This window comes from Macaca thibetana, chromosome 12, assembly GCF_024542745.1.
Source record: "Macaca thibetana thibetana isolate TM-01 chromosome 12, ASM2454274v1, whole genome shotgun sequence".
Classification (NCBI taxonomy): Eukaryota; Metazoa; Chordata; class Mammalia; order Primates; family Cercopithecidae; genus Macaca; species Macaca thibetana.
In genome coordinates, this window is record NC_065589.1 from 5,137,240 (window position 1) to 5,160,409 (window position 23,170).

Consider the following 23,170-nt stretch of genomic DNA (forward strand, 5'->3'; position numbering starts at 1 on the left):
TTAGCCAGGCACAGTGGTGCACCCCTGTAATCCCTGCTACTCGGGAGGCTGAGGCAGGAGAGTTGCTGGAACCAGGGAATCAGAGGTTGCAGTGAGCCGAGATTGTACTATTGCACTCCAGGCTGGGTGACAGAGCAAGACTCTGTCTCAAAAAAAAAAAAAAAAAAAGAAAAAGAAATAGAAATGAGAAGGAAAAAACAGTTGCATTTAAGAATCACCTTGATGAAACACTAAAAGTTATGAGTCTTTTTGAACTGTGGCCCCCGTCCATGTCTTCTGAGTATTCCGCCTGATGAGCTTGGAGGAGGACGGGATTGGAGGAGGATGGGATTGGAGGAGGACGGGATTGGAGGAGGACGGGATTGGAGGAGGACGGGAAGCTCTACAGCTGCATATTGAAGGTGACAGGTATTTCTGTCAACAGGATTGGGCAATTGTTCAGATTGCAACCTAAGCTAGAAACTTTTCTTATGAAATACCATTTTCACTTGAGAGAACAACGGGGAGATGAACTGTTTCGACTTGGGTGCGTGGCAGATATTTTCTCAAAAATGAACAAAGTGCGACTCGCACTTCAAGGAAAAGAAGTGACAGTATTTATTGCCAGTAATGAAACGGAAGCTTTCTATCGCCTGCTGTGAGCTTGACAGTTTCCAACACCAGGAGACTTTTGATGAGATCGCTGGTGAGAGTAACAGAAGTGGTTCTCTTTTGGGATGCATATGAAATGTGTCAACATTTGAGAAGTCTGCATAACTCAGTGAGCCAGAGTCTTCCAAATGATTAATGCACAGTGTTGCAAAAATCACACAGGGGTAGAAAATCCACCTCAAGTGCAAGAAAGACCAATGGATTTTAACAAACAAGAAAGGAAAAGTTCATTAATGTGGCTTCAGATTCCACATCACAACTAACCTTTAAGAAACTACCAACTGTCTGGGCGCGGTGGCTCACGCCTGTAATTCCAGCAGTTTGAGAGGCCGAGGCAGGTGGATGACCTGAGGTCAGGAGCTCAAGACTAGCCTGGCCAACATGGTGAAACCCTGTCTCTACTAAAAATGCAAAAATTAGCGAGGCGTGGTGGCACACACCTGTAGTGACAGCTACTCAGGAGGCTGAGGCAGGAGAATCACTTGAACGTGGGAGGCTGAGGTTGCAGTGAGCTGAGATTGCACCACTGCACTCCATCCTGGGTGGCAGAGCAAGACTTTGCCTCAAAAAAAAAAAAAAAAAAAATCCAACAACAACAAAAAACTACCAACTCCAACTGCCGGGTTTTCATGCTGTAACAACATGTAATGTTAATTATCATCTGCAAAGGCTAACACTCATTTTTTCAATTATATATCTGTGTGAGCCTAGATTTTCTTCAAATACTACAGCCCAGAAAATGTGTTATCACCCACTGAATGCAGAAGCAAGTAGAGAATTCAGCTGTCTTCTATTGTTCCAGATAAGGGAGGAGCCCACCCCTCACATTGTCTTATGCCCAATTTCTGCCTCTGAAGAAAGAAGAAGTAAAAACTAAAAGGCAGAAATGAATCCACAGGCAGACAGCCCGGAGCCACGCCCTGGGCCTGGTAGTTACAGATTGACTCCTGACCTAACCGGTTATGTTATCTATAGATTCCAGACATTGTATGGAAAAGCACTGTGAAAATCCCTGTCCTGTTCTGTTCCATTCTAATTACAGGTGCAGGTGCATGCAGTCCCCAGTCATGTACCCCCTGCTTGCTCAATTGATCACAACCCTCTCACATGGACCCCCTTAGAGTTGTGAGTCCTTAAAAGGGACGGGAATTGCTTATTCGGGGAGCTCGGTTTTTGGAGACGTGAGTCTGCCAATGCTCCCAGCTGAATAAAGCCCTTTCCTTCTACAATTTGGTGTCTAAGGGGTTCTTGTCTGCAGCTTGTCCTGCTACACGGACATTAAAGAGATTTGCAAAAACAGAACAACACCACTGACCTGATTCACACTCTTATTTTGGGAAAATCTCATTTTTTGTAAAAACTGTATTTATGTTAACATATAGGGGGTTTACAGTTATTTTAAATGAGTGAATAAATAAATATTTTTAACTCCCAGTTTTAATTTCTGATGTGGTAAATATTAATAGATATGATTCATGTGAATAAAACTCTTTGGGGTTCTCACTAATTTAGGAAATGTGAAGGGGTCCTGAGGCCCAAAGGTTTGAGAACCGCTGATTTCGAAGTCAAGTTTGCTCCCCCTCCCAGAATGCGGAGAAAAGGGACTAAGCGATGGGAGAGAGTGGGGAGGTGATGGCAAAGGCAGAGAAAGTGAGCCTCTGGCTGAGACAGAGCCCCGGAGACGGGGATGCGTGGGGTGGAAGGGAAGTACTGTCCTTGTCCTCAGGGCAGGGGACCCACACTACTGTCCTCTGCAGTCCCACCTCCGGGGGGCCCTGGGACATGCAGCCAGAGCTGTGACTGGTGGGGCAGAACAGAGCCGAGGGGAGACTCCTGTCCTCAAGGGAGGCCCAGCAGCCTCTGAGGAAAGGGCGCATACAAGGGAAGAAAAACGCTTCCAGGATGAGAAGAGGAAGGAAAGGCCGCTTCTATGACGGGGTCTGGACAGGCGAGGCGAGCCAAGCAGCATGAAGGGGTCAGACCCGTGCCCTGCTCTGCCCCTCTTGGGGTGGAATCCAGACAGGGGTGTAGTGGCAACATGCAGGAATACTGGAGAGAGCCCAGGATGGCGGGGCTGGTGGCCACCCCCGCAGGCACAGCAAGGGGAGGCTCCCACTATGGCTGTCCCCAAGGTCCAGCACACAGGCCGGGGAGGAGACTGCACGAAGGGTCCTGCAGGCCTCCACCTGCATTGGGTGCTGGGGTGTTGGGGAATCCACATCCCCGTGGTCCTCAGACCACGCTCCAGCAGGACTGCATGAGATGAGGAGCAGCCAGGGGACTGGCAGAAGCTTGGGGTTGGTGGAAGAGGCCACAGCACGTGGATATGTGGCTGGGATCCGGGTCTCAGTGGTGGGTGCCATCCGCATCTTGGTGCCCAGCCAGTACCCTTCACATACCAGCCAGCGGCCCCATCCTGCAAGCTGACCTGCCCTCCACTCTGCATCAGGACCAGCAAGGAGGTGGGGACGGTGTGTGGAGTGCAGACCCCAACAACCCGGCCACCGGGAGGGTCATGAGCCCTTCTCCCAAGGCCCAGCTTCTGGCCTGGCCAAAAGCAGGGGTTAGGGAGTAGAAGTGGCATTGCGGGGAGCTCTGGAAGAGAAGCTGAGCCAGGAACAGAGACCCGGTAAGTGAGTACAGCGTGGGAGATCGGAAGCCCTGAAGCCTGCACTGTCTTGCTGCTCAAGGGCTGGGGCCTCACGAGCAGGAGCAGATGGGAAGCAAAAGACCTGCATTTCCTTCGCACAGCTTGGTTGGGCATGAGTGAGTTTTTGACCATGCCAACGAGGCAGCCATCACCTTAACAACACAGGAAAACTCTCCCAACCAGAGAGAAGAAACAAAGAAAGAGCTGGGTCTTCAGATTAGAGGGGTCACTGGATGGTAGGAGATGCCTACGCAGACTGACAAGACCACTCGGTTCCAGGGTGGGCAAAACCCCCACCAGCATGGTGGAAAAAACCGGCGACCTCTAACGGGGTGGAGGCCATGCAGGGGGCCCTTCTGCAAGGCTGAGGGCTGGCCGTGGGGCAGTGGCTCCTGTCCTACTGCTGCCGTTTCAGAGCTCCACCAACTCCATGGCTTAAAACAATGCAAATGCTGGCCAGGTGCGGTGGCACACACCTGTAATCCCAGCACTTTGGGAGGCCAAGGTGGGTAGATCACCTGAGGTCAGGAGTTCAAGACCAACCTGGCCAACATGGTGAATCCCCATCTCTACTAAAAATACAAAAAATTAGGCCGGTGTGGTGGCGGGCACCTGTAATCCCAGCTACTTGGGAGGCTGAGACAGAAGAATCGCTTAAACCCAGGAAGTGGAGGTTGCAGTGAGCTGAGATCGTGCCACTGCCCTCCAGCCTGGGCAATAAAAGCAAAACTCCACTTCAAAAAACAAAATAAAATAAAAGAAACACAATAAAAAATGCAAATGCATTACCTGACAGCTCTGGAGGGCAGAATTTTGACTCAGGATTCACTGAGCTAGCATCAAGGTGTTGGCAGGACTGTGGCCCCTCCTGGAGCCCCCAGGGGAGAATCTGCTTTCTGGCAGGTCAGCTTCTTGAGGGCTTCAGGTGTGTGGGCTCCTGGCCCCTTTCTCCATCTTCAAAATCAGCCATCCCTTCTGTTTTCAAGGCCCCTGTGATGACATTGGGCCCACCCAGGGAACCTGGGATCATCTCCCAGGTCCAGGCCAGCAGGTGGGCAGCCTAAAATGTTGTATAGCCTGAGGAATTCACAGGTTCTGGGGATTGGGACGTGGACATCTTTTTTGTGGGGGATGATTCTGCTTACCACCGGTAGCAGCATCCCCACAGCCTGCAGGGGAAAGTGTGTGAGCTCAGATTGCACTCCCAGCCGAGTGGAACAGAGATCCTCAAAGACAAAATCCACACTGCATGCCATGCCTGAGAAAATAGCCTGAAGACAGACACCAGGTGATGGAAAAATGATTCCCGAGGGTGACCCTGAGTTGGGGGCTGGAGCACAAAAGACCCAGTGAGTCACGGGATTGAGGGGCCAAATGACTGAAAGTGCAGCAACCAAAGTAAACCTCACGTCAGGGCTAACAGCTGGCAGAGGATGGAAAGATGGCAGGCATTGCTGAGAAGCAGTGCCAGGGAGCCAGGCTCCCGATCCTGGGAACGCATGTCAGGAATTACCACGAGGGACCTGGAAACTCACTAAAGGAGAAGGCCAAGATGACGATAAAAACGATGAAGAGGAAGTGAGTGTTGATGTGAGAACGGCAGGCACTGAGAGACAGAGCCTCAGAGAATCTCATAAAACATCTCAGACCAACGTTCCCCTCCAGGCCCTGCCTTGGAAGCAGATTCCCTGTTTTAGCCCCTCTTTTTTTCGTCTCTAGAGCTGCCTGTGTCAGTGATTCCAACTAGTTCGGTTAAGGGTGATTTCAAATTCCTTATTATCAAAAAAATTTATTTTTATTATTAATTAATTAATTAATTTTTGAGATGGAAATTTGCTCTGCCGCCCAGGCTGGACTGAAGTGGTGTGACCTCGGCTGACTGCAACCTTTGCCCCCCAGGTTCAAGCGATTCTCCTGCCTCAACCTCCTGAGTAGCTGAGATGACAGGCGCCTGCCATCATGGCTGGCTAATTTTTGTATTTTTAGTAGAGATGGGGTTTCGCCATGCTGACCAGGCTGGTCTTGAACTCCTGACCTCAGGTGATCCATCTGGCTCAGCCTCCCAAAGTGCTAGGGTTACAGGTGTGAGCCACAGAGCCTGGCCAAAAAAAAATTTTTTTTTAAAGCAAGCCATGGTTTGCCCATGTCTCATACTGGGAGACCCTTCACAGATTCTCTCAGGAACCTCCTCTGTTTGCAGAGATCACAGATCCACGTCACCACCTATTTGCCTTTCCAGGGCAGGTTGGCAGGCCTAATATTTGATTTGTAGGCTGTGTCCTTTAAAACAGGGTGTTCCGTTTGGGCTTCAGCCTTTCCCCCAGGGCATGAGTCACCCAAGTCTGGCTATGCATGGTCTCCTAGTTCTTCCTGGGTTTGGGGAATATCCATTAATTTCTACCATAACCACAGCTGAGGGGCTACCCTAACAAATGCAGAAAGCAGTTACTGGAAGAATTTGATACAAGCATGATACAAAGCAAGACACAAATCAGCACCAATGCAAGCTCCAGGGTGCCTAGGTGGAGGCCTGTTCCTTTTGTGCACAGCCCCAGGCCCCTTGGGTCCAGGACAGGGATGGGTGCCCAAGAAGTTCTGGGCTCTTCTGGGGACAGAGGGAGTTAAAAAGGTATAACTCTTATCCAATGTTCCCTTCAAGAAAGTTTACTTTGGCCCTACTTTGTATTTGTAGAACAATAAAAAATAATAACATGTGATAATCTTTTCTGTACTCTTAAAACCTTCTTAATACCCAAGTGACACGAATGAATCTAAAACACTCAAGACGAGAGCACTCAGAGGACCACTTCTGTGGAGCTCACCACCAGCTTACAGGAAAACAGGGATGATGGAACTTTTGTGCAAACATCACGAGGATATCCTCAGCTAACTCTGGACTGTGAAAAATTCCACAAAAGTAAACAGCTAGCTTTCTTCTACACATAAGCTTCAAAGAAAAAAAAGAGAGAGCTGAAAAGAGATCTTATAGATTCAAAAAGACTTAAAATATACAGCAAGCAATGTAAGGTCTGGACCTTATTGGGAGATGAGCGGAAAAGTTTGAACACACATCAGATATTTAAGGAATTAGAGCTAATTATTTTATATATTTATTAATATTATTATTACTTTTTTTTTTTTTTTTTTGAGGAGTGCAGTGGTACGATCTCAGCTTACTGCAACTTCCGCCTCCCAGGTTCAAGCAATTTTCCTGCCTCAGCCTCCTGAGTAGCTGGGATTACAGGCAAGTGCCACCACGCCTGGCTAATTTTTGTATTTTTAGTAGAGATGGGGTTTCACCATGTTGGCCAGGCTGGTCTCAAACTCCTGACCTCAGGTGATCCACTCACCTTTGTCTCCCAAAGTGCTGGGATTACAGGCATCAGCCACTGCGCCTGGCCTATTTTTATTTTTTATTTATTTATTTTTTTGAAACGGAGTCTTGCTCTGTTGCCCAGGCTGGAGTGCAGTGGCACAATCTCAGCTCACTGCAACCTCCTCCGCCTCCCGGGTTTAAGAGATTCTTGTGCCTTGGCCTCCTGAGTAGCTGGAATTACAGGTGCCTGCCACCATGCCTGGCTAATTTTTTGTATTTTTTTTTTGGTAGAGACATGGTTTCACTATGTTGGCCAGGCTGGCTTCGAACTCCTGACCTCAGGTAATCCACCCTCCTCGGCCTCTCAAAGTGCTGGGATTACAGATGTGAGCCACTGCCTGGCCTAGAGTGAATTATTTTAGATGTAATATATATTTATGAGGGAAAAAGGAGATGAGAGGAACAATAATACAATACACCAAAACACAGCAAGCTATCACTCACTGCAGGCAAACCTGTAAATGCTAAAAGTAAACATTTACCAGATATTCATCACAGCTGGGTAACCTGCCTCAGCCTCAGTTTCTCACCTGTGCATGGTGACAGTAAAAGTAACCACACCACAGGGGTGTCTCAGGGTTAAAGGAGACAACAGAGATGAAGCTGAAAGAGGTCATGATCCAACATGAACCCAGAGAGCTGTGGAGTCGGTCATGGTCAGTATGGTGCTGGGGGCTGGTGACACAGCAGCCAATGCAATAGAGCCCTCATGGGACTTAGATGCCCGCAGGGATAAGACACTAACAAGGAAATGACTCACTGGGTACTGGAGAAGGGCTAAGGAGGAAATGGAGGAGGGAGTGAGGTCCCACGGTGAGCAGGAGTGAGGAGGGTGAATTTCATCATAAATGTGACGGAAGCTCTGTGGGGGTTGTGATGACTTGATCTACATTTTTAAGGCATGAGTCTGGGGGACGTGGGGAGAATGGACAACAAGACAGTGAGGGTGGAGGAAGAGAAGAGTGAGTGTGTGTGTGGGGGGTGGATTCCTGTGATGTCCACAAGGAAGACAGTGTGGCGTGACCTGAGGCCGGCATTAAGAGTGGTGAGCAGTGGCTGTATTGGTTGAGCCATGGGGCTGGCTAAGTGTGGGGTGTGGGGTGAGAGGGAAGGAGCAGAGACAGCCACGAGTCCTGGGAACTTCACTTTGGCAACCAGCCTGCGTCCAAGATGGGGATGGGGTGCTTGGAGGTGGAGGAGAAATCACAACTTCTGTTCTAGATATGCTGGGACAGAGATGCCAGTGGGACACTCTGGCTGCAGTGTCTTGCAGGCCTTTGTCTACAAAAGTCAGAGTTCAGAGGACACATCTCTGATGTGGGTGTAAACTTGGGACTCATTGTTTAGATGTGTTGTCTAGCCGCTATAGTAGCCCCTAGCTGCTAGGGCACATGCAGCCATTTACGTTTAAATTAATTAAAATTGAACACAATTAAAACTTTGGTTCTCTGGTTGCATTAGCCACACTTCTAGTGTTCCATAGCCTTGGATGGCTGGTGGCTGCCACATGGGGCTTGCAGATACGAACATTTCCATCACTGCAGAAAGTTCCATCAGGCAGTGCTGGTCTGGAACTCATTTAAAACCTTGGGGTTGGACAAGGTCACTGGAGAAATGAGTGACACAGAGCAGAGAAGAGCGTTGGGCCAGGGCCCTTGACCCTGCAAAAGGGAGTATTGAAGGAGTCCAAGAGGTTCCAGCAAAGGAGACAGAGAAGGGGCTAGACTCCAACACACGACGTAGAGCCACGTCCAGAAAGGGCTCAATGAGTGCTGAGCTTCTGCTGCTATTATTGGATTTTTCTATGTATTTTTTAAAAAATAAAATGTGGCTAAGTGTAGGGGCTCACATCTGTAATCCCAGCACTTTGGGAGGTCAGAGTGGGAGGATCACTTGAGCCCAGGAGTTCAAGACAAGCCTGGACAACATAGAGAGACCCTATCTCTACAAAAAATTTAAAAAATTAGCTAGGTGTAGTGGTGCACGCCTGTAGTCTCAGCCACTCGGGAGACTGAGGTGGGAGAATTGCTTGAGCCCGGGACGTCGCGGCTGCAGTGAGCCATGATCATGCCATTGTACTCCAACCTGGGTAACAGAGCAAGACCTTGTCTCAAAAAACAAAACAAAACAAAAGTAAAATGGGATAAAATTACATGTTCACAACTTGCTTTTTCTACTGGACAATGTCTTGTGAACTATTAATGTCAATTTATTTCTATAGCATTATTTTTATTGGGTGCTGAGCAACCCATTCTTAAATCCGTTGTTAAATTTGGTATTTAACCAAAGCCTGAACATTTGGACATTAGGGTCTTTCTAATTCTTCTCTCCTGTAACCCTTGTCTGATTCTCTCCTTATGATGACTTTCAGCAGAGGACCTGTTGGCTCAATGGGTGAGCATACTTTTAAGACTTTTGCTACCTTATTCCAAATTGGCCTCTGCAAAGATCGGATATGGTGGCCACTACCCACGTGTGGCCATCAAAAACCTGCAATGTGACTGATAAGACTGAAGAGCTAAATTTTATTTAATTATAATTTTATTTTATTTAATTATAATTAATTTTAATAGCCACGAGTGGCTAGCAGCTTCTGTCCTGGACAGTGCAGCCTTAGGTCTATTTATATGATGATTTAACTGGGCTGTATTTTTTTTTTTCTTTATCTTCATCAATATGAGGTATCAGGGCGAGGCTAGTGAACACTCTGGTATGAAGCAGTTTAAATCACACAGGATTTATTTGTTCTTTGACCATTTGAAAGATCCGTCCATGAAAACATATGGATCCAAACCCTCTAAGAAGATCTGTCATTGGCAATTTATTCCAATAATGGGCCAGCAGGAAAAAGAGGAAGCTTCAAACTAACCACAGAGAAAGGTCAAGAGAGTGTGGGGAAAGGAACACCCAGGACAAACAGAGGGTCGAGAGGGCAGAGTTGGGAGGGACAAAGGCTGAGAAGGGGCTGCTGATTGGGCAGCTCCTGGGACAGGATGTAGATGTTAAGTCAAATCTATCCTATAATGCTTGTCTGATGCCAATGGTGCTAACATCCTAATTTTGTGCATCTTCCAGTTTTTGATTCCATGGTGCACAGCACTGTGTCCTTGTGGGAGGCAGGAACCACCCTCCCACTCTACATAGCAAACAGCCCATTCCCAAATCCCTAGTGGCACAGGCGACTTCAGGGAGAGAGTATAACTGCCTGGGCTAGATCAAGACGTGTGGCTTCCCCTTGCTTCTCACCGATCCCTCTTAAGGGCCAGCAAGGAGAGCCTTGTCAGGGGTGTGCATCTCTGAAGGTCCACAGCACAGCATGGAGGGAGGGGCAGGCCTGGCCAAGGGAGCAGGAGCTTCCGTGGCTTGAGGACAGTACTCTGGTCATGGGGGTCTCAAGGTCATGTGCCCTCCTTCCTCCAGCATATCAGGGATCTGGACCAGCTTGTTTGTCCCTGCTTTGACAGAGGAGAAATCAAAGTTGTGTTGTTCTGACACTGTGGGAAAAGGTGCAGGCATCACCTCCAGACCCTGCCCAGCATCCTTCAATGCAATTGATGCTCACATCTGGGGAGAAATACTGAGCAGGAATCCATCTGACACACATCTGCTAATTGTAAGAATGTTAAAAGAAATGCATTTTCTTTGGTTTGATAACTGGTGCATTAAGTGAATTGGCTCTTAAGCAAATCAACCCCCCTGGCAAACTTGTGTCTGCGGTGCTGGCCTTGAGTCTGCACATGGTGTTCCCCTGATGCATATTTGGGGCAGTGAAGCTCTTTCCAAGCAATGACTGGGTGTGTTTCTTGGTTTCACAATTCCCCCACCCCTGTTCTCTTCTCTATCCTATCAGTGGCCTTGGGTTTCCTCGGGCTGGGCCTCGCCCACGGTCATCCCCCTCAGAGTATATGAGACACACTGGAAACTGCTGGAAGGTTCCCAAATTGCTACATGTGTTACCGCCACCCACTGAGTGGTCCCTTGGGCACCAGTTTCTTCATCCAGCCTCTTGCTGATTCAGATATTTAAGACTCGGTGACCGGGAACAGACATGAGGACCCTGAGGATGTCACCCAGAGAGACGCTACAGAGAACGGGATTCCGTGGTGGGAGCACACAGATGACTGTTCATGGTGAAATTGATTAAACGCACAGATTAACAATGATGAAAGACGGGGAAGAAGGAGGTTCATTATTGGAAAAGTTATCTTCCGTTTCATTGTGGATTTCTGGTATTTTTGGCAGCTCCTCTGCAGAACCAATTTTGGTGCTAAGAACTAGAGCCTTTATTCTATGCTTGTTTGCTCTGTAGCCTCGCTGAGGCTCCACACTGCTTGGTCTGAGCAGAGCACACTGCAAGGTGTGTTTTGACCTTGCGGTGCTCACGGCACCAGCACATGACGCATGCCCACACGCCAGGGCCCTGCCACTCCTTCGGGCTCATGAGGCACCTGTGAAAAGGCCTCTCATAGGTTGAGGCAGATCTCCTTTTAGTGACATATTTAACCAATAGGGCAGTCAACAAAAGACAAGCACAAATGAAACAATAAGAAACTCAAAAACCTCTTAACTACCTTTACCTCCACGCTGTTTACATCAGGGGTCCCCAAGCCCCGGCCGTGGCCCAGTAGGGGTCCCTGGCCTGTGAGGAGCCAGATTGCATGGCAGGAGGTGAGTGGCGGGTAACAGAGCATTTCCCGCCTGAGCTCCGCCTCCTGCCAGGTCAGTGGCAGCTTAGATTCTCATGGAGCTCCTGTAGTTCTCTATTGTGAACTGTGCCTGCGAGGGATCTAGTCTGTGTGCTCCTTATGAGAATGAGAACGAGGCAGAACAGCTTCATCCCGAAACCATCCCCAACCCTGCCCCAGACTCCTCCCCCGCCTATCCCCACATCTGCGGAAAAATTGTCTTCTATGAAACCGGTCTCTGGTGGCAAAAAGGCTGGGGACCTCTGGTTTATACGATTCTTTGCCTCCCAAATGTGTCACCCACTGAAATGTATTCTCATAGTAAGAACCATCATAGCAAGGCCACTTGGGGCTTCAGTATTCTCGACCTAACACGACCTTGACACAGGCTTTCCATAGCACTGCCTCTCTGCACATGGACATTTTCAACACGGTACTCTACGCTCATGTGGCCCCTTCCCATCGGAAGGCATTTGGGGATGTAACAAGCCCACCCCCTAATCACATAACAGGCTGAGAAGACACAGCAGAGTGGGCCCATGACACGGCCCCCCACTGGCTCATTCTGGGCAAACGGCCTCAGGTACAGAATGAACAATGTGACCCCAGCTGCAGCCAACTGGCCACCAGCGGCCCCCCAGGCAGGGTCAGCAGAACCCATGTGCTTACAAAAGTCCCTTCCTAAGAGCACTGAGAGGTGACCCAGGTGCGTCCGTTTCTAAGAGCACTGAGAGGTGACCCGGGTGCGTCCGTTCCAAGAGTTATGCAAGGTGACCTGGGTGCGTCCCTTCTTTGCAATGTGAAATGATGAAAAGAACATGAAATAAGGAAAGATGGGTGTCAGAAGTGGGTGAGCCACAGACAGGAAACATATGGGAGTTTCTGCTAAACCCACTTCAGATAAGCCTGGACTGGAGCAGGGCAGACCACTCAACAGTTCCCTGGAAGACAGTGCCTGCCTGGGACCCCAGGCCCCCCTGGCTCCCTCCCTCTGCTCCTTGGAAAACATGGTTCTCCCTCCCCTTTTCATTTCTCTGCATTTGCCTACACGCAGGCAATGAGAAGTTACAAGTTGCCATTTGAACTAAGGGCTGACAATAGCCAGGGCTGCCCTGGAGACAGGGCAGGATGCACCTGGGAAGGATCCACCAGGAAGGGGGCTCTACTAATGAGAATGATGTTCTGCCCTTGGCACAACCTGAACGCCAAGGCTGAGGCAGCGAGACTTGCCCTACTTAAAACAGTGAGAAAACATCTGAGTTTACTTAGAGAGAATGGGAAGGAGAGGGTGAGGGACTTCAGAATGTGGAGATGGGGGATCTGAGACTCAAGAGAGGAGGGGTGAGACAGGGCCCGTGAGACCGCATTTTCCTGCCAGCGCAGAGGGGACAGGGTGGCAGCCCTGGGGTCAGCTACGTAGAGGGGACAGGGCGGCAGCCCTGGGGTCAGCTGCATGCTGGTGGGCAGCCTCTGCTCAGGCTTTGAGAAGTTGGTTGGTGCTGGCCATGGCCACTAGGCTGATACTGGCTGTACCAGGGCCAGCAGGATGGGCCCTCCCCAAAGGCCAGCAGTGAAACCTGCGCTGTGATGAAATCCAGGGGTGATCAGTGGTCCAGGGTGAGGGAGAGTGGGGGATCGCACGGCTCTGACCCCGGCCCCTCCCCACCAAATGGATGCCCCCTTCTCCATGTGCTGCTCTTGTGAACTGTTCTGCTTCACCTAACGGTTTGTTGTGGACCCTATTCAGCCTGGGGACCCAAAGTCCCGCTTCTGCTGCTCCTTCTGTCTCCTTTCTTGGCACTTTATCTCCTCAACATGCTGGAGCTGAAGTCCCCGGGGCTGGTCCCTATCCGAATTCCCTTCCAGCTTTAAATGCTGCGGTCAGCTGAACAATGCTGCCCCGCCCCGCCCCGCCCCAAGGCATTCATGTTCTAGTCCCAAGAACCTGTGAAAATGTCACCTCACATAGCAAAAGAGACTTTATTGATGGAATGATATTAAAGATCCTGAGATGGGAAGAGGGTCCTGGATGATGCGGGCAGTCCCTAAATGTAACCATATCTCTCCTCACAGGGGAAAGAGGAAGGCAAGAAAGTCAGACAGAGAGAGATGTGAGCATGGAGGCACCGGTGAGACAGGGTGAGGGTGAGAGAGAGGCAGTGGGAGAGCGAGACATTGTTAGATGTTGTGCTGATGGCCTTGGAGGTGGAGGAGGGGCCAGCAGCCAAGGAATCCAGGAAGCGTCTAGAATCTGGAAAAGGCCCAGAGGTGGGTCCTCCCTCAAGCCTCCAGCTGGAATGTAGCTCTGAGGACACCTTGATTTTAGGACTTCTGACCTGCAGAACTGCAGGAGAACTGTGTGTTTTAAACCACTACATCTGTACTGTACAAGTCACATATGCAGCAGTCCCAGAAATGAATACAAACACCATTCATCTGTTTCACCACATGAAGCTTCACCTTTCGGAAGCTCTCATAACAGCATCTCCTCTGAGCTCTGGACTAGTGAATGTGTCCAACGCCCGCTCAACATACCTGCATGATGTCACTTCAACATGCCTGAAACATTTTCCCCAAACCTCTCCATCTGTGGCCTCCCCAGCAGAGCTGACCTCAACCCTGTCCTCGAAGTTGCTCTGGCCACAACCTTGAAGTTGCCTTTGACCCCCTCACCTTGGAGACCCCCTATCTGATCTCTGGACAAGCTTGCTGGCTCTGCCTGCAAAGTGCATCTGGTCACTTCACAGCCCACTGCTGTGAAACGGAAACCAGGACTTGCTGTTGCTCTGCTCGAAGGTCTGTGGTGACTCAGGGGAAGGCTGAGGCCCTGTGAAGCTCTACAGGATTCCTGTGACTGGCACCAGATCCCATGCCCCCCAACCACCTCTCTTCCTGGCCCCCTCATTCACTCCACTCCAGCCTCGCCAGCCTATGCTCTCCCTGGGGCACACCAGGCTCCCTCCTGCCATCTTCAGTGGGGCCCTCTGCCCTCCACTCTCTGGCCTCTGCCCTCCACAATCTGCCCTCTGCCCTCCACCCTCTGCCCACTGCCCTCTGCTCTCTGCCCTCCGCCCTCCACTGGGAGCATCCTCTCAGCTTTTGCTTAACTACTTCCCTCATATTGCTTCCTTCTCATAGGGTGACCCAATCCACTAAAGACATCAAGAAAGGATAAGGGAGCCCAGATGATAGAGAGGGGAGAAAGATGCACAGTGGAGGAGGAGTGAACAAGGATGGGTGGGTTTTAGCACAGTCACTGGGCAGAGTGGTACAAAACCGTGCTGGGATCTCCCATGGTGAGGTCGGGATGCTGCCTGGCACTGCTGAAAAGAAAGGGAGAAGGGCAGCTTCCATCCTAAAGACTTGATTCCAACATCAGGGTGTTTCAGAATGGCATGGAGACTCCCCCCATGTATCACTTTTTGCTCTATTCTTCAAAGATGTGGCCTAAGTATCACCTGGCTTAGGAGATATCACCCTGGAAGCTGGGTCAAGTTGAAATAAAACTATTCAGAGAACAAGTGAATGTAGTTTGGCAAGTCAGATCCCCTCACTGAGAAAAACAAGGCCAGAAAGAAGAGCTGTGTCCCAGACCCGGCTTCCTATCCATCACTCTTCACCCTGCACGTGGCCATCTACCCACCCAGACAGCACCCAGATTATGGCCCTGGGGGGAGATCAGGGACCCCAGGCTCTGTGGGCTCAGCACGGCACACTCACTCTAGTCGTTCCTCTTCTTTCCTTCGGAGGTCAAAATCTCGTTGAACAACTTCCAAGATGTGCTGGGCCTCTTCATCAGTGAGCTTGGAAAGATCCAGTTTCTTCCCCATTTCTGCTTCTTGTTGGGGTCACACCTGGAATTTCAGAGGATCACAAGTCATCAGTCCCAGAAGCCTACCGATGCCAACCAAGTCACAAAGTAAGAGAAGACACAGAACGCTGCTGACTTCTCGGGACATGTCTGTACTTGGGTTAAATGGCTTTCTAATGCTTGTCTGGAAACTTGTGTAGATTAATGAATTTAAGCGAATCTATGCAAAATTCCCACATTCGAATTTTAAAAGGGATCTTCTTCCTACTCTCCCAAACACACTCAGCTACAGGTCCCTCATTCTCTTTCCACTGTGGGATAAATGTCAGTGATCTCCCCATCCAGGGGCATGGCTCCTCTCCCTGGCCTAGGGTTGAGCTTTGCAACAGAAAACCCTGGAAGGGTTCCTGAGGCTTCTCGCCTTAAGTTTCTTGGGAGCGGGAACAGCACAGAAAAGAGGAAACTTCACAGCAAATTCAGTCAGCTCAGAGTTTCCTGTGCATCTCCCAGACCTCCTAGAGTGATGTTGCAGGCTCCATGTGGGCAGGAATGCCTGGATGACTGATCCACTGGGTGGAAAAGTTGGGAGACTCCACAGCACTTGGAAGGTTTCACTATCCTCTGGGCGTGGGGGACTGTTCAGGTTTGCCATGTGTGTGGTGGGGGGTGGCTCCAGCGGGAGGTCATATGAGCCTGATGCCTGTGAGGGCGATGTGCTTGTGCTGGGAATAGCCACATCATTTCCAGGGAGAGGCAAAAGCGATGCAACTTGGGAGAACAAAACATCTGGGCAGGATGAGCAGTGGATGCTGAGCTTTATTTACTCGAGAGGTTGGCTATGGGGCTGCCCAGCAGGGATTCTCAAGCCTGGTGTGTATTAGGATTACCTAACACGACTAGTGGCCAGGCCTCACCCTCAGCAAATCTAATTAAATTTTTAAAAAATTTTACTTAATTTTTTTTTTTTTTCTTTTAGAGACAGGTCCTCACTATGCAGCCCAGACTGGTCTTGAACTCCTGGGCTCAAGCAATCCTTCTGCCTTGGCCTCCCAAAGAACTGGGATTCCAGGTAGGAGTCATGGTGCCTGTCTGAGAATCTGGTGTGACTCAGCGGCTCAGCAGAGCAGCAGCCTCACTCAATGCACTGTGCAATGCGGTGTTTATAGGTAACCTGATGACCAAGAAGTCAAACCTCAGATGATCTTACGCCCTTTTTGAAGTTCATCAGACCTGATCCCAATCAATGTCTAAAGGACAGAAGAGGGAAAATCCAAATGCCAAAAGCCAAGATAAGTGGAACCTTAGAATCTGGCTTGCTACTCAAAATGTTGTTCGTGGACTGGCAGCATCCCCTGGGAAGTTGTTAGAAGTGTAGACTCAGGCCCCACCCCAGACCTACTCATTCAGGATCTGCCTTTGAACAAGATCCCCAGGCAGCTCGAGTACATGAATTGGCTCACGCTGCTGTCCTCAGACCCCTCTGAGTAGCAAAGCTCTAAGGGAGACTCATTCACTTGGGTGGTGGGCGAGTCACAGAGGACTTTAACCTGTACATCCTATCGGGTGGGTGATGGGTGTGAGGCAGGGGAGTGATGCAGTGATGGTGGCTGAGGAGAGAATGACAGATCTGCTTGTTGGCTTTTCATATGGCAATATCATACAGGCCTCACAGCTCATGTTGATGTGGACATTACTGCTGGGTATAAAATTGGAGGCACAATTGTACCAGGGAGAACCTCACCACCAATGCATGCACACTGGGACACTGCAAAACTGTGCATGCTCCCCACAGAGGACTTCCCTGACCATCCTGTGGTTTTTACTCCTTCACCTGTCCCCATCCCTTTAACATTTCTTTATACCCCTTAACAGTTGGTGATGTCCCATTAGTTATTGTTAAGTTCCACGAGAATAGCAACTCTATCTGTTCCCAGCACATGGCAGTTGCTTTTCTGTGCCTGAAGCTCCCTGGTGTGCAGCAGGCTGTGCCAGGGAAGCCCTCAGCCCTTAGATGCTGCAGCTATAGACAGACCAGCTCTGCTCTGGGCACTGAGGCTTTGGGGAATATTTTGTTTGGATGACTGGGAGTTCTGTTGTGAGTAACTGAAAGTTTAAAAACCACCTCGTGATTTCAACAAGTTTTCCTTGAGGACTTGAACCTATTTTCTCAGGAACATCAGAGAAACGGTCCAATTTGTGTGCTTTCAGGAGGAAGTCTCAAAACCACCAAAAAGACTCAATTTTGCTTCTGAATTCTGGGAAGCATCTCCCATCAGTGCTGCTGACCATTTGGAAGTGTTTATCACAAAAATACTAACAAAACTTCCCCTGTGCTGGAGACGTACTTCAATTTCATTGCGCAAGAGGTTAATTATGAAAAGTTACATTTTCTGGGCAAATACCATTTAAAATAAAAATGTCTACAGAGCTCTCATGGAAGTCAGCGAAAATAGTCCCTGGCTTATGCCATAAAAATGGGGAAGGATAATTTTTTTTTTTTTTACACCCACACCTCAACATTTCCATTCTCAAATGTAAAGAGGAGTGTTTGCAATATAGGAAGAGATTGCCCCAATGTCCTGGGAACATTCAAACTCTGTTCCTTTACAGTCAGATTTAGATTCTGGTCAAGAAATCCTTACCATGGAACTCATTTTTGATGCTCCCGCAGAGCACACACTTTCTGGTTTCTAAAGAATTGGAACAAAAAGTTATTATTTGATGCATGACTAGAGTTCATTCACTTTTATTTTTCATGAGTTCTGAAAAAAAGGGATCATAAGAAGAGCATTCACCGACGTTCTATTTTCAGAATGGATGGACAGTGTGACCATCAGCTGAGGCATTATCATTCCCTCTCTTCTCCTAACGCAGAAGCCAAAATTCCAGGCCTCAGTTTGAGAAACTTAAATCGTGATATGTGAGGAAGAAAAGCAAAACAAAAGGAAAAACCTGCTTTTCTTATCTTGCAACCTTCTTAGAGCAGTCAGTGACCAGTAAGTGAATGGATAAAAAGATCACAGTGCATCACAACTAATGTCCTAGAGGCTGCCGGGATACCTGTCCCTCCCTCTTTCTATCCCCTTTCAAATCTTGGTTTTGTTTCTTGTTTTTTGAGATGAGGTCCCAGTCTGTTGCCCAGGCTGGAGTGTGGTAGTGCAATCATGGCTCACTGTAGCCTCGACCTCCATGGGCTCAGGGAGGTGAGGGTAGAGAACATGCTAGACCCATGAGGAGTGCAGGGTTGCTCTGTGCCTGCCCTAGCTGGGTGAGGTGGGGGTGGGGGCTCCCAGAGTGCGTGTGTTGGGCAAGGGCAGATGCCACCCTGCTCTATCTGTTCCTTGTTCCATTTCTGTGTAGATAACGCCTGCTCACGAGGTTCCTGAACAAAACACTTCCCTTTAGTGCCTGTTCCACTGCTCAGATTCAATCATATTTTAACCACTGGAGACAGCCAGCCTTCCCCAGTGGTTTAATAGCCATAGTGGGGCAGAGGGAGGGGACACAGGGATTAACAGGCAGGGAGGAGAGAGTGGAGCTGGTTTTATAAGATGGATATCCCAGGCCCAGACCGCTGAATTCCAGTGGTGTGTCACCTTTATCCATTAAAGAGTTGAATTCATTTTTTGGCCAAATTGAAGGGAAATCAGGGTGGGGGCTCCTCCTGGATGAAGAATTGGCTTAAGTAGCTCTTCAGCTGCCTGCTCAGAGAGCCTTGGAACAATGGTGATTGTGGGTGATCACTTGCCTGAGCAAACAAACTGGCAAGCTAACGACAGCAGGAATGCTCTCTCTGACTCAGCCAAGGCGTGTCGTGGGTGTTATTCTTGCTGATAAAGGGGAGGTAGCAGAGATGACAACTGTGGTGCCTTCTGCCTTAATCCTTTGTGGCCATTTCCCGAATGCTGCTGTCCAGGTTGGCCTGTGTGGTTATTTCTGTAGGCAGGGCCCATCAGTAGGCACTGACCCCCAGCTCTCATCAGTGGCTAAATGAGCACATTTCCACCCAGAAGGGCCACTCCCTTCCCTACAGGTGAACCAGGCACATCTGTGCTGTAGCCACAAGGGTCTGGAATGGCTCCAGCAGCAACAGCACTGGGAGGCTGTTCTGCCCCTCAGCCACCTGCCTACCAAGCTGCCATCTCCTCTGCTCTCCCGGTTCTCTGGGGAGTTGGTGGTAAACCTCACTGATAAATGGACATGAGTTCTGCATTTGCTCCTAAAGCCTCAGTGCTAGTCTCTACAGCAAGGATGGGTCCCAGGTGAGGCTGCAGAAGGAGGATGGGTCCCAGGTGAGGCTGCAGAAGGAGGATGGGTCCCAGGTGAGGCTGCAGAGGGAGGATGGGGCTGAGAGGTGGGAGCTGGGTTCCCATCCCAGTTCAGGCACAGCCAGCCCGGCCGCCTGGGACAGATGCCACTTCTCTCAGGGTCTTAGTTTCTCCATCTGTACCATGGACAATGGCTGAGCTCCAGGACCTCTCTGGCCCTCTCCAGCCCTGGATGATGCCAGGATGTTGAAATTGGGAGGGGGAGTGATGGCGTCAGGATAGTGGGGAGGAGTAGGGGCAAGGGCTATTCCTCTAGAGGTTGCTTTGGAAAAGAACAAGATGGTTGGCCCTAGAAGGCTGCCCCAACCGCTGAGACTGGGGCTCACTTGAGCCGTTGTTACACTGCTGTTGAAAGGCACCAAATTCACTTTTCCCATTAGCCCACAGGGCTCTGGGACACTTCCGCCACCTCCAGCCCCTCACTGGGTACACGTTCAGCTGGTTTTAATTTTCTCCAAGTCACTCATGCCATATTCAGCAAGACCCACTGACTCCCCATGTGTGTGCCTGGCACCGTCCCATGTTCTCGAAATGTGTCCTCAGTCAATCCTCTGAGGCACCTGCTGCTGTTCTCTGAGCCTGAGTGAGGGCCAGGAGCACAGTGACCCATGCCTGGTACTTAGATACTGAGGAGCACGGCCCTGGGCGGGGCGGGGGTTGGGCCCAGGAAGGCTGAGACCTTGCTGAGGTCAGCTGAGTCCCACTGGTGAGCAGGTGGAGGAATGGGTTTCTAAGGACAGATGCAGGCCAGCTGAACCCGAGGCGTCAATGTCAGCAGCGTGGTCGGCTAGTCCAGGAGCCTTTTCCTGAGACTTCACAGCCCCCAGCAATGCTGGCCTTTGCACCTGTGGGGAGCCTTGCTCTCCCCCGACTGTCATTTCACTCCCTCAGAAAGAAATATGTGAACAAGATACCAGTCACACCACCTAAAAACAGGGCCTGTAAAGGCCCCAACCCAAGCTCTGCGTGGAAGTGAGGTGGAGTTCTCAGTGCCAGTTAATGTCAGTGGGACGCGGTGTTAAAGCCTGTGGAATCTTCGGGGATTTACAAGTGAGATTCAGTTCCTATAGGGACCTGGGGCCAGGGCCGGGACGAAGCCCACAGGTGCTCACAGCTCACAGACCCTTCCCATATCTCTACTTCCCACAACTCCCTGGCGGGCCCAGGGAGTCTGTCTGCAAACAAAAGGTGATTCCAATAAAACAGCCTTTTAGATACCAAAGGAAGCCGGGTGCCTCCTCCCATGCCAAGATCATCCGGCCTCTTCCTCACCCCAAGACCAGCTCCTGGGCAGGGAGGAAGCCTTTCCCCTGGGGCCAGCCTGCGTGGCATCAGCAGCCTTGGCCCAGTCTGCATGGCAGACTCGCAATGGAGGCAATGGAGCTTCCGATTAAAACCAACCGTTTTGCCCAAAATGGAGATACCCCACCACCCCACTCCCACCCGTGCCCGCACCCAGACCAGTCTGCTCAAAGAATCCAGGTGAAGCCTGGGGACTAAGGCTGGGTGGCTGGGAACACGCTGTCCTCACCAGCCTGGACCAAGGCAGGGAGGCTGGCGGCTGGGGGCGGTTTCATACCAGTGGGTCTGCACGCGACACCGCGCACTCCCCAAAGCCTAAGCCCTCAGTCCTGGGTGCCACCATAGCCCCGCTGTTCCCTCTTCTCGGGGCACTCACCGGACCCTCTCCGGGGGACGCTCAGTCCCTGGTCCAGCACCTGGGAGAGAAAGGAGGGTGACGAAGCAGGGCGTCAGGTCAGGGCGCCGGGGCAAGGCTGGATAATGGGGGCAAGCAGGGCGCGGGGCGCAGAGCGGCTGGCTCGCGCCTGGATCTCGGGGCAGGCGGGCAGCTGGCCAGGTCCCGGCGCCTCCTGCCCGAACCACGTGGGCTGCGCCCCGCTCCGCCCAGCTCCGGGAGCGCGGACACTTCTGGATGCCCTGCCAGGCCGAGGGCGGGACGTTCACCTGGGGCGCCCGCGCGGGAAGCGCCAGTGCGGGGGAGAGCCCCGGATACTCGCCCCCAGGTCAGTTTGGGGAGAAAGAGGGCGGCGGAGTGGGGAAGGTTCAGCACACAGCTGCGATTCCCGTGAGTTGCGGCGACTTTGCGTGGGTGACATTGCGCCGCGGTCCTGCCTTGGGCACGGTGGACCCGCTTGCTGAGCACGCTCTAGAACGCGCGGCACATCGTCGAAATTTCTAACTCTGCCAGGAGAGCGCTATTTACTTCGGCTTTACAGATGGGGAAACTGAGGCTCAGAAACGCGCCCTACCAAAGCCACCGACCAGTAAGTGGCAACGCCAAATAATAAGTGGGACTTTAAGCCCAGGGCTTTCTGCTGCAGAGCGCGTGCCCTTACCCCTTCGATTCTGCCAGGCATCAAGACCAGGAGGGTCCCGCAGCCGCGGGCAACCCCGCTGCGGGGTGGAGACCGAGGCCTTGCCCGCCAAGAAAAAGTCAAGATCCGTGGGCAAATGGGGCAGATGTGGAAGCCAGGACGCGCGGCACGGCGGTGCCAGGACCGAGGACGCGCTGCGGGGGATGCCTGGGAGCTCCGTGCGGCTGCGCTCTCCTCCTGGACTCTAGGGCCGGCCTCTGGGTGCTCAGTGGGGCCCGCGAACTCAGAGGGTCCCAAGGCGAGCCGCCATCTCCAGCCCGCCACGCCTGCCTGTCCTTCCGAGTTCCAGTGGACATTAGGGAATTGCCCTCCTCCCTCATCCTCCAGGACTGTGCGCTTCAGAACTTTCTCTCCCTCCTCCTCCCTCTCCCTTGTCATTAAAAACTTACATTCCCTTCTTCAGGAACTGCTTTTGCAATTCAGTTTCCGTATCTGCAAAATGATAGTAATAAAGCCATCAGGTGAACAGATACTACTATCTCCATTTAACAGAAGAGGAAACGAAACCTTACAGGATTGTTGTGATATCACATTAGATTATTTGTAAACAGCTTTCAAAAGGCTTCAAAAGAATAAAAAAGAATGTTGTTGCCTGCTGAGCCCTGGGGAACACTGTAGGTGAATCAGGGTATTTCAGGTCCCTGGGCTGCCTTGGGACAGGTGCTGTCACCAAACACCATCAATTGTTGAGTGTGAACCCTGGAATGGGGTGAAGCTTACACTGACGCCAGCGTTTCCACATCCCATATGATCTGGTGTTTGTGTTTTTCATTTCCTTACCTCCTTGCCATATGCCTTACTGTTGCCTGTAAGATTAATAAATCCCTTAAGAGTTGATGTGGGGACTTAAGTTCCTTAAGGGCAGAATTTTTTTTTTAAGTTTTTAATACTTTAGTGCTTATGTATTTGAACTAGTGGTTTTAAAAAATATACAACTGACACATGCTGATATATAAGGTATATAGTAAAGAATATAAGGAATATAAAATGAAAAGCCAATTTCTCTCTTATTCCACTACCAATCTCTACGACCTGAAAGCAATCATTATTAATGGTGTCTTGTGTATTCTTTCTGAATTGTGTGTGTGTGTGTGTGTGTCTGTGGTGAAGCATGTGGGCTCAAACCAACTGCAAGAGTCGGAATTCTAGCTAGGAGTGTGGCCCACAAGCTGTGTCATCTTGGACCTGTTACTGAATCTTTGGCCGACTTTTTTTCTCTCTTCTCCATGACGGGAATAGTAATGGGAGTTACACATAAGGGTGTTGTGGATCA

The 23,170-nt window shown here is 50.4% G+C and overlaps 1 protein-coding gene across 4 annotated transcripts in view; it reads right to left on the reverse strand.

Moving 5' to 3' along the window:
- The window catches only part of MLPH (melanophilin), a 68,541-nt gene extending 45,833 nt beyond the window's left edge, over positions 1–22,708 (reverse strand). For 3 of the 4 annotated variants that reach the window (XM_050751658.1, XM_050751661.1, XM_050751659.1), the window contains exons 1-2: positions 21,180–22,325; positions 15,083–15,216 (exon numbers count right to left, since the gene is read on the reverse strand). In XM_050751658.1, coding sequence (XP_050607615.1) covers positions 15,083–15,192 — 110 coding nt within the window. In that variant the 5' untranslated portion in view covers positions 15,193–15,216; positions 21,180–22,325. Of the gene's footprint in view, positions 1–15,082; positions 15,217–21,179 lie in introns of all 4 variants that reach the window. The other variant, XM_050751657.1, reaches the window with a different exon arrangement.
- Positions 22,709–23,170: the final 462 nt, after the last annotated feature.